Raw genomic sequence first — 18,261 nt, forward strand, 5'->3', positions numbered from 1 at the left:
AGAAAATTCTACAACAAACTGATCTAACCTTCGAACAGACGCTAGAAATTGCATTAGCCATAGAAGCTTCCAAAATCGAAAACGACGAAGTATATAAAAGTAACCACCTTGTTCACAAAATTACCAAAAATACTCAAATAAAACGACGCTCACACCCCCAAATACAACCGTCAAATCGGAACAAAAGCAGAATAGAAGGTCGCAGTGGAAACCCACTTATACTCCACGAACTCCATTTAGAAGGACTATGCTTACATTGCGGGAAAAACAACCATAAATCAGTAAATTGTAGAGTCAAAGACCAGTTGAAATGTGAACGATGTCATAAAAAGGGCCACACGGGGAAAGTTTGCATATCATTCTTAAGGAAACAAACGTCAACAATCAACAGGAATCATAACGTCCACAATATTAATCACGAACGTGTAATTGACTTTGATATAAACAGCGTTCTAGATATATTTGTTAATACAACAGGAACCGATGACAGACTCCTCACAGAAATCTACGTTAACGGTAAAAAAGTCCGTTTTGAATGTGACACTGGCAGTCGCGTCACTCTCATCAGTATCGACGAATTCAATCGCTTACAATTGAACGCACCTATAGCAAAAACGGAAGTGACTTTTCGAAGTTACACAGGAGATATTTTCAAACCTCTAGGAGTAGCAAAAGTGAAAACAAAATATGATGATAACTACAGTATAGAGGACTTGTATGTCGTTCCCTTCCAAAAAAATGCAATAGTAGGAAGAGATTGGATTCGGAGCTTAAGGATTGACATCAATGAACTCAGTCACACAACTACAGTCAACAACATTTCGTCAACAGAAGCAGAAACATCCATTTCAAAAATCATAGAACGCTACTCAGATGTATTCACTCCCACAGTTGGCCAAATACCTAATTATATTTGCTCGTTAAAACTGAGAGATGGTGCCAAACCAATGTTCTTAAAACCACGCCCAGTTCCATATGCATTAAAGGAAGAAGTGGATAAGGAACTAGATAAATTAGAAAGTGAGGGTATCATCGAAAAAGTGGATTATTCAGAGTGGGGAACACCCATAGTCGTTATTCCAAAACCCAATGGGACAGTACGAATTTGTGCCGACTATAAGGTCACAGTCAACAAACAGTTGCACGACTCACGCCACCCAATTCCACGCATTGAAGATATTTTCAATAAATTACAGAATGGATCTTATTTTTGCACGTTAGATATCCACAAAGCTTATCTTCATCTATCAGTTGATGATGACAGTGCGAAAATACAAACAATCTCAACACACCGTGGAACCTATCTAGCAAAACGATTATTTTTTGGAATTAAATCTGCACCAAACGAGTTCCACAAGTTTATCGACCAATTCACCCAAAATCTTGAAGGAGTGGTGGCTTATTTTGACGACATCATAATTCAAGGAAAAACTTATAAAGAATGCATGAACCGTTTACTGAATGTCTTAGACAAGTTGAGAGCTAATGACTTACACGTAAACATCAGTAAGTGCAAATTCTTTGAAAGAAAAGTACAATATTTAGGACATATAATTAGTGCAGAAGGACTACAAAAGTCTCCAGACAAAATAAAAGCCATCCAGGATGCACCTCGCCCGAGAAATGTGGAAGAATTACGCCAATTTCTAGGACTTGTTAATTACTATTCCAGATTCATAAAGAATGCATCAGACATTTTATATCCATTGAATCAACGTTTAAAGAAAAACGCTCAATTCCGTTGGACAGCAGAGGAGGAAACAGCTTTCATTCGTGCAAAAGCTGAGATTATCAGTGATAGGGTACTAATTCCATTTAACTCTAAACTACCAATAACATTAGCAACAGATGCCAGCCCATTTGGACTCTCTGGAATATTGTCACACCAGATGCCAAATGGAACAGAACGGCCTATAGCATTTGCTTCCAGATCTCTCACATTTGCCGAACAAAACTATAGCCAACTGGATAAAGAGGCCACTGCTGTGTACTGGGCTTGTAAGAAATTTTTCGATTATATCTATGGAAGGAAATTTACTCTTATAGTCGACAATAAACCCATGATGACGATACTACATCCCGACAAGAAGCTACCTGTTTTGACAGCTACAAGAATGCTACGATACGCGCACTTCCTTTCCAACTTCGATTATACCATCAAACATAGGAAGTCGATTGAACATACAAATGCTGATTACCTGTCACGGAATCCTATACCCATAACAAGAAAAGAAGCCCAGGCAGAAGACCACGATGATACTTATCACGACACCGTTGTTAAACATATCTCAACTGCAACTATCACCGCCAAGGACATTCGAAGAGAATCATCAATTGATAAGGAACTATCACAGATCAAAAATGACATTGTCAATGGCCATATGTACGACCCAGAAATATCCACACACAACGGAATTCTGTTTAGAGGACACCGTGTAATTGTCCCAAGAAGTTTACAGCCAGCAGTCCTGCAAGAGCTACACTCTACACACGTAGGAATCGTTCGAATGAAGGCTCTAGCCCGAAATTACTGTTACTGGCGTAATATTGACTCTGATATCGAGAATATGGTTAAAAGTTGCAAAGAGTGCTGTGACATTAAGAAAAACCCAACAAAGGCCCCAATACACAAATGGGAAACGCCTACAAAAAACTGGCAACGTATACACATCGATTATGCAGGACCATTTATGAATCATTATTTCTTTATTGTTGTTGATGCCAAATCAAAGTGGCCAGAAATATTCTATACAAAGAAAGCACCAGACACATCCATCACAATTCATTTTCTACGTGAAGTCTTTGGTCGATTTGGTCTACCTGAGATTTTAGTAAGTGATAATGCAAGTATTTTTAAGTCACAAGAATTTCAAGAGTTTTGTTCGAGAAACGGAATCCGTCAAAACTTAATTGCACCAGGACACCCAGCCACAAATGGCCAGGCTGAAAGATACTGTCACACCTTAAAAACACACCTCAAATGTATGAAGTATGAAAGTGGTACTCTACATCAGAAGCTCCACGAACTACTATTCCGGTATAGAGCGACTCCCTTATCTAACGGGAAAAGTCCAGCAGAAAACTTGTTAGGACACAAAATAAGAACAAAATTAGATCTGCTCAAACCTCAGGCACAAGCTTCCCAAAGGAACGTAACCGAACAACCGAAATTCTACAAATTTTATCGTGTGGGAAATCGTGTACAATCCCGAAATTACACAACGTCCGGCCCTTGGAAATATGGTATTGTTGTTGAACGACTAGGTCGTGTACATTACTTAATTGAACTCGACGATGGATACGTAATTAAAAGGCATTACGATCAACTACGCCCATGTGAAATCAACAAACAGACAAATCCTATTCAAATAAGATTCGACTTCAACAAAAAGGAAATTGACAAGTGTAACGACATAGCTAACAGTAGAGACTCATCCCCAGCTAGTGCTAGTCCACACCCAAGCACAATTAGCTACGACGAAGGAACTGTAACGACTTTACCCAACAAAAAGGAGACAATGACGAAAACAACTTCCGAACAGCCCCTAGAGAAGGAGGAGGGAGAGTCTAGCCGAACGATGACAAACTCAAATGAATCGGAGCCTCGACGATCAACGCAAATACGAAGGCCAGTACAACGCCTAAATCTGTAAACGAACAAATTTTAAACATTTTATTAAGCGTGGGAGAATTGTTATGTATTTGTTATGTATGTAAACCTCCAGAGGATAACCCACACCGAATTGCCCCTTGACCTAGTTAGGCGACCCCGCACCTCTGACCTTTGTCTTTGTCGTGCTTCTTTGTCTTCGGGCAGTCGTGCGTTAGCTGTTGTAACACTTAGACCTGGAGGCACAAACGTTACGTTGTATTACCCGCCGTTACGTTCTATTTTAATAAAGTTGTTTATATACGTTAACAGTAATCGTTTATTTTACGGACACAACAGTATTGCAAATTCTAAATTAAATGTAAGTTTGCAAATATTTATAGTCAATTTGAAAATTATCATTTTTAAATCAAAATCTAAAAAATATAAACAGAATAGCTATTAACTGCTAAATGCATTTAATTTTACTTTTTTTTTTTTTGGATGGAAGTTGGAGAGCAATAACATTAATCATTTTAGGTGTCCTTTCATCCAATCATAGAAACCTGGCAACCCTAGCTATAACATACTTATCTGCACATCTACCTTGATTACGAAATATTTCTGTTCTGACAGCTTATTTCTCAACAAAAAAATTGTAAATGTTTGAGAAGAATGTGTTTAAAGTGTTAGACTTGATGTTGCTTGTCAGAGATTAATAAAAACTGGTTGGATTTGCATAATTGGTTATGTAACAAAGTAACAAGAATACACAAAGATTACACTGTCTTGACTTATGGAAGGTCAGCACTAAAAATGGGGAAAGTGAAACGAGGTCACCGTCACCAATGGCTCCCCGAGGGGTCAACAGCACCACCAACCTTTTATTACACAACAGAAAAATATTTACAGATATTACCGTGACACAGTGTGTTATACGTAACGATGTCATATAGCATTTAACAATAATTTCAATCGTTGATTCCAACATAAAGTTATTTTTTATCAGTAGGATTTCACATTAATAGAAAAATAAATGAAATTATTTTTCTAAATTTTTTTATCTTAATTTAATACAAAAAATCATAAAAAAAAGTATGTTTTTATTAATTTAATTTTATTTCATTTTTATTTTTATATAAAAGGATTTGTTATTATGAACAATAATTATAATAATATTTTGTAAAATTACATAACAATCTTAAAATTGTTCTTTGCAGGCTGTTATCAGACAATGCACTTTAGGATTATTAGCCACATTATCTTTAAAAGATTTTCATGATATTGAAGGTAATATGTATAGTTTAATTTAAACATTTATTCAATAATAAAATATATATAATAGTAATGATTTTTAAATTATCATGATATTTGAATGTTAGTGTGTTATTGTAAAGTAAATGTTTCAATTTTTGAAGATTAGGATAAAAGTTTGATTTTAAATAAGTTTAAAATAAAATGAATTAGATCTATTCCTTTATTTTGATGTAAGAAATTATGAAATATTCACTGAATTAGAATATGGAAATTCACATAAAATTTTAATATAAAATATGAAAAAATGTCAATTATAAAACTTTCTTGTAAGTATAGAAAAATAATTGATCTACAAGTAAATTTACATACATAAATGCCACTTACATGGAAGCTTTGTTATATATTCTATATACTTAACATTTTTTTAATGTAAAGTTTGTCTGTTTTTATATTAGTTTATAATCTTAATAAATATTTACAAATAATTTTTTTATAAAAAATGTATTCAACATTTTGATACTAAATATTATTAGATATGATAATTTTTTTTATGTCATATATATTGATGGTAGTTCCACAGTATTTTTCAGTTAAGAATAAATTTGTAAGATTGCACTGACATTTTTGAAATAAAAATCATTAAACTACACAGATATTGAAAAAACAGTTACAATACTACTGAAATAAATAAAAATCAAATACTGAAAACAAAATCACTCCATATTTCCTATTTTGACAAGCATGGCTTTTATATTTTTCATAAACTAGCTCTGAAGAAATTTATAATACTAGGATTATTTGATTCAAATTTTGCAGCGAGTATTAAAAAACAGCATTTATTGTAATGGGAATTTAAATATGGGAAGTTTAAGGAGAGATATGGCTGTATATATGTATAAAAGATTATAAATTTGATTTTCAGTTATATATGAATACCTTTATAAGTGAAAGTTTGTTAGAAATCATATGAAATACATATTAAACTTGAAAATATGAAACTTAAACAAATTTTTGATGAAGGTTTTATCATTTATCTTACCAAAGTTTTCATTTTTATTGAAATTGATTTTAAAAATTAATATAAAAGTAAGAATTGTATTTATTGTTTTTTAATTAAAATAGCTTTTAAAATTTCATGTTTTCTAATATCAATATTTGAAATATATTATTTTTTTGCTTGATTTAAATTTAAATTATTCTTTCTTTAGATGAATTGAACAAAGTTGTTTGCTCATATCTAACTTGTGATCGTTTCTGGGATGATTCATTACAAGATGTATGTTATTCTTTATAATAATTTGTAATTCTATTTCATTTTGTCTTTTTTCAATTTTATAATAGCATTAGTTTAGTTACAAAACAAATTAGTTTCTAAATTTTTTTTAATACTAATTCATACTATAGTTTAATTATTAGTTGAATTTTATTATTTAAAAAAAAAGTAAAAATATAAAGTTTGTAAACTGTGTGTGAGTAGAGAAATGATGATAATACATGAAGTTGAAATGGAAATGGAAAACCACATAAATTGCAATTTATTCTATAGATGATTTATTTTATAGTAAAACTATTAATATCATACAAGGTGTAGTTGTGAGATAAGTAGGTTTGTAATGTATTTACTAGATACTAAAACCAGTTACAAATGAAAAAAAACTTTATTTTAACAATACAAGATATATTGTTAAACATGAAACAAAAGATCATTGTGAGATGCCAACTCTGGGAGTGTAAATTGGAAATTCATCTGATTGACTCTTACAAACACCTAAGACAAAAGCAAAACATATTTAGGTCCAAACATTACAGAATGGAAATTTTACAATTATGAAGCACTGTGATAAACCAACAGAATGATTACTGTGGATAAGTTAATCTTATAACTAAAAAAGGATTAGTGTAAAAGGAGAGAAATAGAAATGGAAGAGATTGTGAAAAACAGAATTAAGAGGATTGGCAACCTGATTTGTTGTTTGAAGTTCAACAATTATGGCATTATATTGTTAACAATACTTGAGGAAAGGTTAATTTTATTTTGTAGCCAAAGATGGGTAGTTTCAACATTTCACAAACAAATAAAAAGAAAGATATTCTTATTCACATCTGTCAAGCTTCTGTTCAGTTCTGCAAAGTCATGTGTTGAAAATGCTAAATGGAAACACTTTTGTCCATGTTCTCAAAATTTTCAAGTTTGACTGTACTTTCAAATAATACATGAATATCTGATTTATTTATCAATCTTAAAACTTAAATTTTCTGTAGTGTCTGAGATGGACGAAACAATCTAGACATATTAATCGGGTAAGAATTATGAGGACTTAACAAGGCAATGTCACACAACAACAAATTTTATTAAATTAATATTAAAAAGGAGAAGACAAAAAAAAAATATGGAACAATAAAAACATCAACTTAACCTAATCAGATACATAGATATTTACAGACGATATTCCTGTGTGTGTAGTTTATCTACAGTCATTCACAATCACACGATGGTTTCAGTCAGCTAGCAAGGAGTATCCATACATGTTGGAAAAGTTCTCGCAAACAAAATAATTATGATGATTGAATGAATAACTACTCTACCATGTGGTATGCCTGTTATAAAGGGAGTATGCAGTGTCCTTATGCCGATGGAGATGAATTCCTTCTTCTCGGCCTCACCGGTCCGCTGCTTGCTTTCTGTGCTATTAGCAAATAACTCTTACCTTCTCTTCTCACTCGATTGGGCCTTAGGAGTCTAGTCCAGGCACAAAAAAGTCCCTCACCATGCACAACACACAATTTAAAGCTCCCACCATCCGAGATACATGTCCCGTCAAATAGCCAATAACCAATTACAAGCCTCACCCATCAAAGGGTGGTACGCGACATACAACACCTCCCAAAAGGTGGTTCTTATATGAAACGGAATTCATTTCCATTTTACCAATTAAACACAAAATCAATTATATAACTAATATCAATACACAAAATTGAACAAAAAATACAAATAAAATAAAATTAGTGACAATGCACTACATTTCCTTCAATAAGAACATGTGTGGGAGTTTTCAAGAACATCTCAGATTATCCCAGCACAATTATGAGTGATAGGCAAAATTTATATGGGATATCTCAGGATAAGTGTTGGCTCTACACATAACAGTCAATGTGGTGGCCAGGACTATCCACATACATAACTACTCAAATAAAGAATTGTGATCAATGCACTCAAGAACAACAATATTCAAGACCTCTTAATCTCAAGTACATTCCCAGAATGACTGTGGCAAAACCTCATAATGACCTATGTTATCTGAATTGCAAATGATATTTAGTGGTCACAGATTTTTTATTCGTGATAATCAGAGGTTGCATAACTGGAAAGTGTAAAAGCAACAGAAATCATAAAGTGTTTCATAGCAATCTTTGCATGCCATGGTATCCCAGAAACCCTATTAATAATAATAGCATACACCTCTAAACTTGTGTAGTGACTAGGATATATTGGAATATATCTTGTCTATAGGTGAGGTGGGTAATCGTGAGGATTTTACAATAGACACAATACTACGTTGGTTAAACAAGTTTAATAAATTGACAACTAGAACAATTAGAACTACAAGTATTTCTCCACTACAATCACATACACGATCAAGCCAACTAAATATATGGCTAAATCTTAGGTATATCATCCGAATATATAACTAATAAATTCATGTTTCATGATAATACAAATATTTACAGGGCGATCGGTCCATGTGGATGCAATTCTATACCAAGATTCCTGCCTATGTGCAGTAACAATCTCGATTTACGGATGAGGTTGGTAACCAAGTGGTCTGAACAGTTTTGAATTAAAAATAATCATCTCACGAAGATCGACTATGATATGGCATCACTCGATACTATAAACTCTCTACTTACTTGAGGTGTCTTCACACCGATGTATATGGATCTCCATATCTACGACTCGCCGATGGTTAACCTCTTCCTATTCAATGTTCATCATATTGCCTTTTCTCTCTAATGTCCCCTCTATTGTCATTTGGACTCAGGAGTTTGAGGGTGCAATCCAAGTTGAAACGGCAGATAAAAGGTCCCTGCACACGCAAGACTCCCTTTTTTATATATCCCGCCATCCGGGATTTTCCCTTTGTCACATGGTCTCTTTATTGTCCAATCAGCCCTTCACAACTACCAACACCCGATACAATCAAACAGACACGATTATATACTAGTACATAATTTGTACAAGGAAAAAAATAATATATGATAATTTACAGTAGTGAAGCACTATACTTGACAGGGTTCTCAAAATTTCAATCAGAATGGGGGGTTTTTGTCATATAACTAGTTGAGTTGGTGTCTTGCTTGAAAGTTTTTCAAGAATGGACATGCAAAAATTAATGGATAAAGAATAGCTTTAATACAGCTTAACATTGAATCAGTACATCTTACACATAATAAGCTAAAGAAAGAATGAAACAAAAAAGTTTGTACAAGATGTTTAAATCTTTCATATTTTTGTGTTGTGTAATTTTATTGGACAGATGTGATGTCATCATACAGTGTATCCTGGTGGTCCAAAATCTAGCATTAAGATTTCTAATCTCAATGTAATTTCCAGCCCACACTCAGTGGCGTAGCGTGGGAGTCAGCCGCCCAGGGCGGAGGAAAATTTCGCCGCCCCCTTATTTAGGTATCTCAATTTAAAAGACTAAAATATACAGTAATTCTAAAAAACTTTTCGGCAAGAACAATCATCATTATTGTGTATTGTACAGGTTACAAATAAAAAAGTCATGTATACATGTTTTGCAATATAATAATCACATTTATTACAAAAATTTTTACAAGATATTATTATTATTTAATGTGAAATTTTGCCGCCCCTAAAAGTGCCGCCTGGGGCGGGCCGTCCCTGCCGCCCCCACTACGCTACGCCACTGCCCACACTTCACACAGAGCAACAGATTAGCAGAGATGATGGTAAAAATAATAAAAAGATGCCTAAAGAAAAGGGATGGTGCTATTGTTTTATACCACTATCAAATGGCTACTTGCCTGTGGAACTATTAATGGGCAGGAGATTATAGACATTGCTATCTGAATGAGACCAATTGATTTGGAATCAAACTTACCAAATAAGAATAAATTCCAACAAATAGAAATGCAACTTATAGCAAAGCAGAAACAACACCATGATCAAAGACATGGAATCAAAGAATTAGACTAACTTAAGCCCACAAACAAAGTATGGATCAAAGACTTTCAACTGCATGGGACTCTACTAAAGGAAGACTGTTGTCCACATTCACATATCATCCACACAAACAAGAGAAATGTATGCTGTAACAGGTTCCATTGAATTTCAATGGGGAAAAAGGAAAGCGAGAACAGAACAACAAAATTAGCTGTTATAAACAACAATCCATGGGAAGAGAACTTGAAACCTGACAGCATGACAACACAGAAAGGGTTGGAAGTAACTATTAATGAGGGTCAAGTGAACATGCAGAGACCGATAACATTATACCACTTGACAAACATAAGTCTCTCACTATGGACAAAGTATCAAAATGCTAACTTGATACTTGGGATAATAACAATATATATAGCTTTAGATGAGCTGTACTGGGAGTGCTCAGGTGCAGCCATCTGGCAAAACCAGAGTACCTGGGGTAGAGAACAAAGCATGTGAATAGATAGTCAATGTGTCAAAATAGGACATGGATTTTTAATCAGCCATTTGTCATTAATGATATATATGTAATAATTTGTTTACTTTGTTGTTGCTAATTTTTACAGTGTATTATATTTAGTCTTTTTTCCATTTATTATTATTTTTTAACAGTTGATTTTTAAAGATGGATGGAAAACTATTCCAAAGTATCTTAGTCAATAGAAAGATTACTGACTCTTGAAAATAAGCTATTTTTGAATTTATTAATTTATTAGAGGGAAGGGAATTGAAAATAGTTATTTCAAATAGTTTTAAATGAGTATCTATTAAAAAGGAAAAATGAATATATTACATGGATTTTTTAAATTTCAATGATATTATGTATTCTTTTATTTGATATTCTTATTTTTTTCAAGCTATGATTTTATTTGAATCGTAGATTGAAGATTGCTTATACTTTAAGAAAACAAAAAATATTAGTTTTAATTTACTTGATAGTTTATTACTATTTTTTTATAATGTACCATTCAAGTAGAATTTTGTTTTGAAGGTATATCTTAAGTGATAAAACCAGCAATTTTTTGTTTTTATAATTTACATTTTAATATCACATACCACATACAGGGCTGGTTTTGGACTGCTAACTGCCTGCATGCTACAGATATTTGGCTGCCCTATCAATACTGACTGTGAGTAAATTCACAACTTAACCCAACCCATGAGAGCCTACTGGTATGTTTTGACAGTTTCATATAGTTGACAGGGGTAAAAAAAATCTATAAAAATATTTGATATATATTTATTTTAATTTTATTCACATCAAGTCACTCCAAGAAAACAGGCAACTTTGTTCAAAGTTTTGTTTTAGTGCTGCTATAAAATAAATTTGCAAATTAAAATAAAATTAATTTAAAGAAATTTTTCTTATTTAGTACATACAGTAAATACAATATATACATATGTATATATAAAAATTAATTTATATATGAATATTTAAATTAATAATGTTCATGTGCATCTCTTTCTTTATTTAAATTTTTTTTTTGTTCCATTAACAATTAAAACAATGGTGTAAGTATCACTTTAAGAATAATGGTACGGGAATAAAAGACCATTCATAATGTTATTACATAAATAACCTTAAACTTAATCATAAAACATTAACATAAACAAAGTTTTGAGTTTTCAAACTTTAAAATTTTACAAACTCCAAGTTTTTATGCTTTTTATGTGATTTAAAACAAGAAACAATCATAGTGATTATGAAATTCCCACTGATGAATTTTTCTCTAGTTCAATGCATGAATTCCCCATCACTTGTTGCTTTCACTTATAAGTGTTCTAATTCAAACACCTAACATGTATGCTTTGGAATTATTTGTATCCATACACTGCACAGCTATGCTATATCATCGGTCATCATGCAAATATTAATCTATTTTATTGCTGACCACTATATTAAAATAATAATAAATTATATTTGAATTTCATTTTTTAAAGTGTGCTATCTGTTATCCTAGGAATTTTGCCGCCTGTGTGCAGGCATTCACTGCACACTTATCAGAACTGACTCTGATCACATATCAACTTTATTAACAAAATACAACAAAATTGTAATTTTAATAATAATTATATTAAAATTTAGTTGTAATTGTACCACACAAATTTATTAATAAGGATAAATCTCTATTTTACTTTGAAATCTTATAATGGCTTTTATTTTATAAAAGTTTTTTAAATATTTTGAAATTGGAAAAATTATTATTATTATACTGATGTTAAATATTGTTTGTTTAGATAAATCAAGTTCCCATTTTATTTTGCCTCATCATTGGTCTAATTATGGTGGGTGGATTTTGTTTATGTTATTATATTGTTTGGATATTATTTGAGTAAGTATTGTATTTTATTTAATTTAAAAATGTATTGTGTAAATAATTTTAAATTTAGAATGTTAATTACTAAAAAATCTATAGCTGTGTCTGGGTCTTAAAAATAAAAACTAAACATGTAAAACAACTTTGTAAAGTTAGCTTCTTGTCTTTAATTCATTTTAAATTATTTTTTGCTTACTTTGACCTTTTCTAATCAGGAATTATTACACTTATAGTATGAAAGAAAGAAAAAACTTCTAGATGTTTCTATTTTTTCTTTATTACTCTTACATGCATTTTGAACATTTTCTGTTCCTCTTCAGTGGGTACAAAGGTAAAAATTTTTGGCATGATATTTACAGGATATTATACAAAAAAACTGTAAAACAACAACTCCCATATGAAATTATTTACCCAAAAAGACTACTTTTCTGATGTTTACATCTTTATTATCCTATTGCTTTTGGGTTTTTACAATTCATTTTTAAGGCTTTTGTTAAAAATTACACTTTAAGAATACCGGTTGGAAAATCACTCCAAGCATAAATGACAGGTAAGTTTGATACATACACTATCTTATAACACAAACATCTATCTTTCTCTCCTAAACGTTTTCTTAAAAAAACTTTTTTTTATTTAAATAGATATAACTGATAGTTTACCAAATGCAAGAAAATGGATAATTGGGAGAGAGAAAGGGATGGAGTAGAAGGAGAAGGACCTAAAGTAAAGTAATAAAAATCATTATTAGTATTTATAACCATAAGAGAAGGTTTCTTTAGGAAAATTTAGGAGAGAAGTAGTTTTGTGATGTATGATGTTGACCAGATATGTTGTTTTTCCACTGATATTCTTGAGGTGTGATTTTTAGCAAATCAATCAAGAGAAAATTAAATCTCTCTTTATCATATCAGAAGCTAATTCACGAGTATACATTATAACTCATGTTCCATCATTTATTGTTGGTTCATGAACCAACAATGAATGATAGAACATAATATTAACTGGCAACTCAAAATATTCTCTATTTTCAAAATATTGATTCTAGGAATTTCTGAATTTCTACTGAGTGTTAATGACAATAATTAACCAAGTTTGCACAGAGTCAGTTATGCCAATAGATGAGATGGGGAGGCAACTGCCTCAAGTAAAAACTTTTTTGTTATAATTATACAATAAACTAAGCTGAAATTATACATTAAACAAATGATAACATCTGATTCATCAAGCTATAACTTGGAAGGGATACTAAAAAAAGGTGTCATAATGTTTATAGAAATATAAGTATATTGGCTTAGTTCTTAGGCTTGCCTCAAGTGCCAAAATTATTCAGAATGGTCCTTGCACAGAGTTTAACTGTAACTTATATATGATACGTTTTTAAACATGGAATTTGATTTTTCTGGTTTTGTGTAAAATAATGTGCAAAATTAGATGTCATCTGTATGGGATTTTTGATAGCTAGCATGGGACTTGGGACTTGGGAAAATCTTACTTAAATTGGAACATCTGGTAATTCTACTTAACAAAGATTTTTTTCTCTAGTAACCAATTAGGTCATAAAAGTGATCTACTTGTACATTAAAATTGATAAGCCATTAATAGGAAATTAAAAAAAAAATAATGTAAACTGCTTTTGTTCTTTTTGCAGTTCTTCTCCTTATGAAGAAATTCATTGCAATGGGCTTAATTTTCCGAATATTACTTGTACGCCACGTCCTAGTATTTTTCCAGAATACCGTTATCAAAGGTTTCGAAATAATAATAGATTTCCAAGACGGTGATGAAGTGAATATATTTATTTTTAAACACATATTCCTGTTTCCGTTATCACTTCAAGGCATATATCAAGATACCATGAACAAAGAACAACACAAAGTATTTTGAATGTTATTTGAAATCTATAAATTATTTCAATAAAATTTTAATATTTGTAATTGTTAAAATATAGTACTGTATAAATTTTATCAATGGATAAAATATTGAACTTTATATCTATATACATAAATATTGATGAATAATAATATTTTCTTAACATTCTAAACAGTATTTTTTCTTCTTTCTTCCAAAATATTGAAAATTCTTTTTGCATATTTATATGTAATTTTAATACTACTATATTATTTTAAATAAGTCACAAATATTAATTACAATAACTTCATTGACTTAATGATAAGATTTAAAGAAATCTAATTAACCCTTTGAGGAGTTTAAATATTTGGTTAGGGAAAATATTAAAAAAATATATATATATATATATGTAAAATAGCATTATAGAAGGAGACAAAATACATTTTATATATATACCATAATCAAAAGAAAAGATAGGTTATAGAAGTAATGTAACTGATGTGTAACATGCTTTGAATACATCTACGAGATTAATTTTTTTTAAAATATATCATAAATAATATCAATTATATAGTAAATTAGAAATATCTCAATAATTTGATTTCACATACTAATTTAATTTAATTCTTTATTATATAAAATTATTTTCTGCATTATTAAGAATTTAAAACCCCTCCTTTAAAGGGTTAATAAAAATATATTATAGTATATTCTTAATTCTTTACAATAATTTTATTTTTAATTATATATATAAAAATCTTAAAACAAATTTATTGAATATTTTTATTCATTTTTTTATTTAAAAAATTGTATATTATTATAAACTCAAATTCACAATTTTATTGCACAGAGTTATTAACAAAAGTGAAATTGACAATCAGTATATACCGTTTTATGAACTTTTTTAAACTCAAGTACGAAGTTACTAAACTTAAAGTAAATGAAAATAGGATTATTATTAGGTCATATTTATGAATTATCTTTAATTATTAATTTAAAAATTTCTTAATGGATAAATTGATTGAACATTCGATTGATATCATTTTCTTTAATAATTTTCAAAATCTCTTCCTAAAAAATAAAAAATAATCGTAGGATAGAAATCTTGTACTCATTTTAAGTATAACTGTGAGATTATATAAAGTACGAATGAGTCAACATGGAGAACTTTAGTGATTTCTTCGATGGGACAAATTGATAACAAATGTGCTTGATAGAGCAGATGCTTAGGGGGAATCCATTTATCTCAGTAGGGACTAGACAAAGACAACTATCCAAATTAACAGGATAACCCTTTAATTTTTCTTGGAACATACAATACATCCAGGGAAACACACAGGAATGTACAGAGCTCGACAATCCAATCTACCGAATAGCTTTAACACACAATCCTCCCGACAATAATATGCTACAGAATTCCTGTAACGCGCAGACATAAAACGTACCGACAATGAGTTTAAAGTGTACCTCTTCTTTACTTGTTATCGGACAGGAAACAGTTTGAAAACGAAATCTTCCCGCAACCTGGTTGCACAGTCTTTACTTTCCAGCTTCCCAACTATTTTTTACACACACTTTCACACACCACACTCTTCCCTACTGATTCTTCCTTCTCTTTCCACTTCTGTTCTAACTTCTCCTAGAAACACACCCTCCAATAAATCTCCCACTCTAGGTTACACACCCAGATTTACACAACTCTTCTCCACCAAGTCAGACCCACCACATGGTGAAGGGGGAGAGCAGGAAAAGATGTAAGGAACATATGACCCCATCAAAAAAAAAAAAAAAAATGTAAATATTAGGGTTTACAGCCATGGTAGAGTTGCCTGAAGTCAGGGACCAGCCTGTTTCTGAGATCATAATGGGGATTCACCCTATTCCAAGGATAAGCTGCGTCACTTTCCTTGCTTTTCTCCTTTGTAACATGATCAGTTTGGTGAAGGATACACCCCTGGAATACCTGTGAACTTTTCAAGAACAGAATGTCAGCTTCCTCGGGAGCCTCTTCCTCTACAATAACTGGGATAGAACAGTTCGGCACCTTGGCTTTAGCTTCCTTTCCATTCGAGAAATAGAGCTTTATTCTATCAATGTGCACGATAGCTCTGGAGAGGGTCTCACAATTTTTAATTTCCACATTTATGGGCCCCATGACTCTAGATATCCTGAAAGGACCAGAGTACTTGGGTGCAAATTTTTTTTCTTCTTTCTTACGGCAGACTTCAGCCACACCCTCTGGCCCACCACAAATAAACGTGTCTCTCTATTATGGTTCTAGTATGCCCTATTCCTCTTATTTCTCAACTGACTCAAGTACGAAGCTGTTTCCTGGATCACATGGACTTGCTGTATCAGAAGGGCCCTGTGATCTTGGACTGCATCACCATCGGCTGCTGCATGAATGATGTCAGCATCAGAAAATCTCAGGTCAAGGCCATACGATAAGAAGGAAGGCGTTTCATTAGTCGACTCGTGAGGAGATGTGTTGTATGAAAACAGGGCAGGTGGAATGAAAGCATCCCAATTCAATTTGCTTCCATTCGAAATCTTTGCTAAAATTGATATGAGTGACTTGTTCATTCTTTCACATGTACCATTGGAGCAGGAACGATAAAAAGAGGTTAAATTGTTCTTTATTTTCAGGAGTTCCAGCGCATCATTTACCAATTGTGACATGAAATTAGCTCCCCTGTCAGATATTATCTTTTCCAGACACCCGTACCTACATATCACTTTCTTAAACAGTTTGGACATGAGAGAGTGAGCTGTTTGATTCGCTGAAGATACTGCCTCAGCAAAATGAGTAAACAAGTCAATGATAACCAGAATGTAATGGTTTCTCCTGGATGACATAGATAATGGGCCAATGAAGTCAACCGAAATGATCTGGTATGTGTGCTGGGTTTTTCGTGTTTGCAGTACGGGGCCTTTTCTTGATGCAGGTTATAACGTTGGCATACCTCACACTTTTGAATGAAATCCTTGACCAGCTTATGCATGTTACGGAAATAGTAGTAACGAGCAATATTTCTCATAGTTTTACTAACCCCTCTATGTCCAGCGTACACAGATACATGAAAATGCCTAATTACTTCCTTTATGGCTTCTTCCCCGACACAAAGCCTCAGATTACTATGACCACAATTGTCACCATCCTGCCAAAACAGGTCTCCATTCAAGATTTTGTAGCCACAGATCTCCATTGGTAGATGGCCGGGGTTTGAATTATGCCCCATTAAATGACTCTTAATGACTTTGATATAATTATCATGGTCTTGGGAGGCAATGATCTTTGTGACTAGCTCTGGGATTTCACTCTCATGGCAGATGTGGGTTGTTACACTGTCAACTACGATGTTACTATTTGATCCCCGGGAAAGTAGGTCAGCCACCGGGTTTTCATTCCCCTTTATGCGTATAACCTCTATGTCATAGTCGGATATTTGCATGGCCCATCTAATAAACCTTTTATTATGATTCTTAAACTCCTGGAGGTAAGACAGAGGCTTGTGGTCAGAGTATATAGTAACAGGCCTACCCAATAATATGAACCTAAAATGGCGAAGGGCCAACACGATTGTGTAACACTCCTTTTAGACCGTTGAGTAGTTTATCTCTGTTCCCTTAAACTTCCAGCAGAAATATCCTATGGGGGCCAAATATCCATTATCGGGCTGTTGGAGGACTGCTCCTGCGGCGAGGTCAGATGCATCACAGTGAATAAAGAAGGGTTTTCCAAAGTCAGGGTATCTAAGTACAGTGGCTGGGAAAGGAGCTTCTTAAAATTCTTAATAGCGTCTTTGCATTTAGAAGACCAATTAAATTTTACACCCTTCTTCAGCAACATGGTCAGGGGGTTTGCGATGGTAGAGAAATTTGGGATGAAGTTTCTATAAAACCCTACCATTCCTAGGAAGCTATGAATGCTGGAGACATCCCGGGAATGGGAGATCTAAAATGGCCTTGATATTTCTAGGATCCGCTGAATCCCTGTTTGATTAACAATATGACCAAGGTAC

General features: G+C 32.4%; 1 protein-coding gene across 4 annotated transcripts in view; it reads left to right on the forward strand.

Moving 5' to 3' along the window:
• LOC136978756 (uncharacterized) overlaps positions 1-14,907 on the forward strand; it is a 43,088-nt gene extending 28,181 nt beyond the window's left edge. For 3 of the 4 annotated variants that reach the window (XM_067274569.1, XM_067274566.1, XM_067274567.1), the window contains 4 exons: positions 4,810-4,879; positions 6,055-6,122; positions 12,312-12,406; positions 14,040-14,907. In XM_067274569.1, coding sequence (XP_067130670.1) covers positions 4,810-4,879; positions 6,055-6,122; positions 12,312-12,406; positions 14,040-14,172 — 366 coding nt within the window. In that variant the 3' untranslated portion in view covers positions 14,173-14,907. The remainder of the gene's footprint in view (positions 1-4,809; positions 4,880-6,054; positions 6,123-12,311; positions 12,407-14,039) is intronic. The other variant, XM_067274568.1, reaches the window with a different exon arrangement.
• Positions 14,908-18,261: the final 3,354 nt, after the last annotated feature.

The sequence above is a fragment of the Centruroides vittatus genome, unplaced genomic scaffold (genome assembly GCF_030686945.1).
Source record: "Centruroides vittatus isolate TY-2023 unplaced genomic scaffold, ASM3068694v2 contig_549, whole genome shotgun sequence".
NCBI classification, from domain to species: domain Eukaryota; kingdom Metazoa; phylum Arthropoda; class Arachnida; order Scorpiones; family Buthidae; genus Centruroides; species Centruroides vittatus.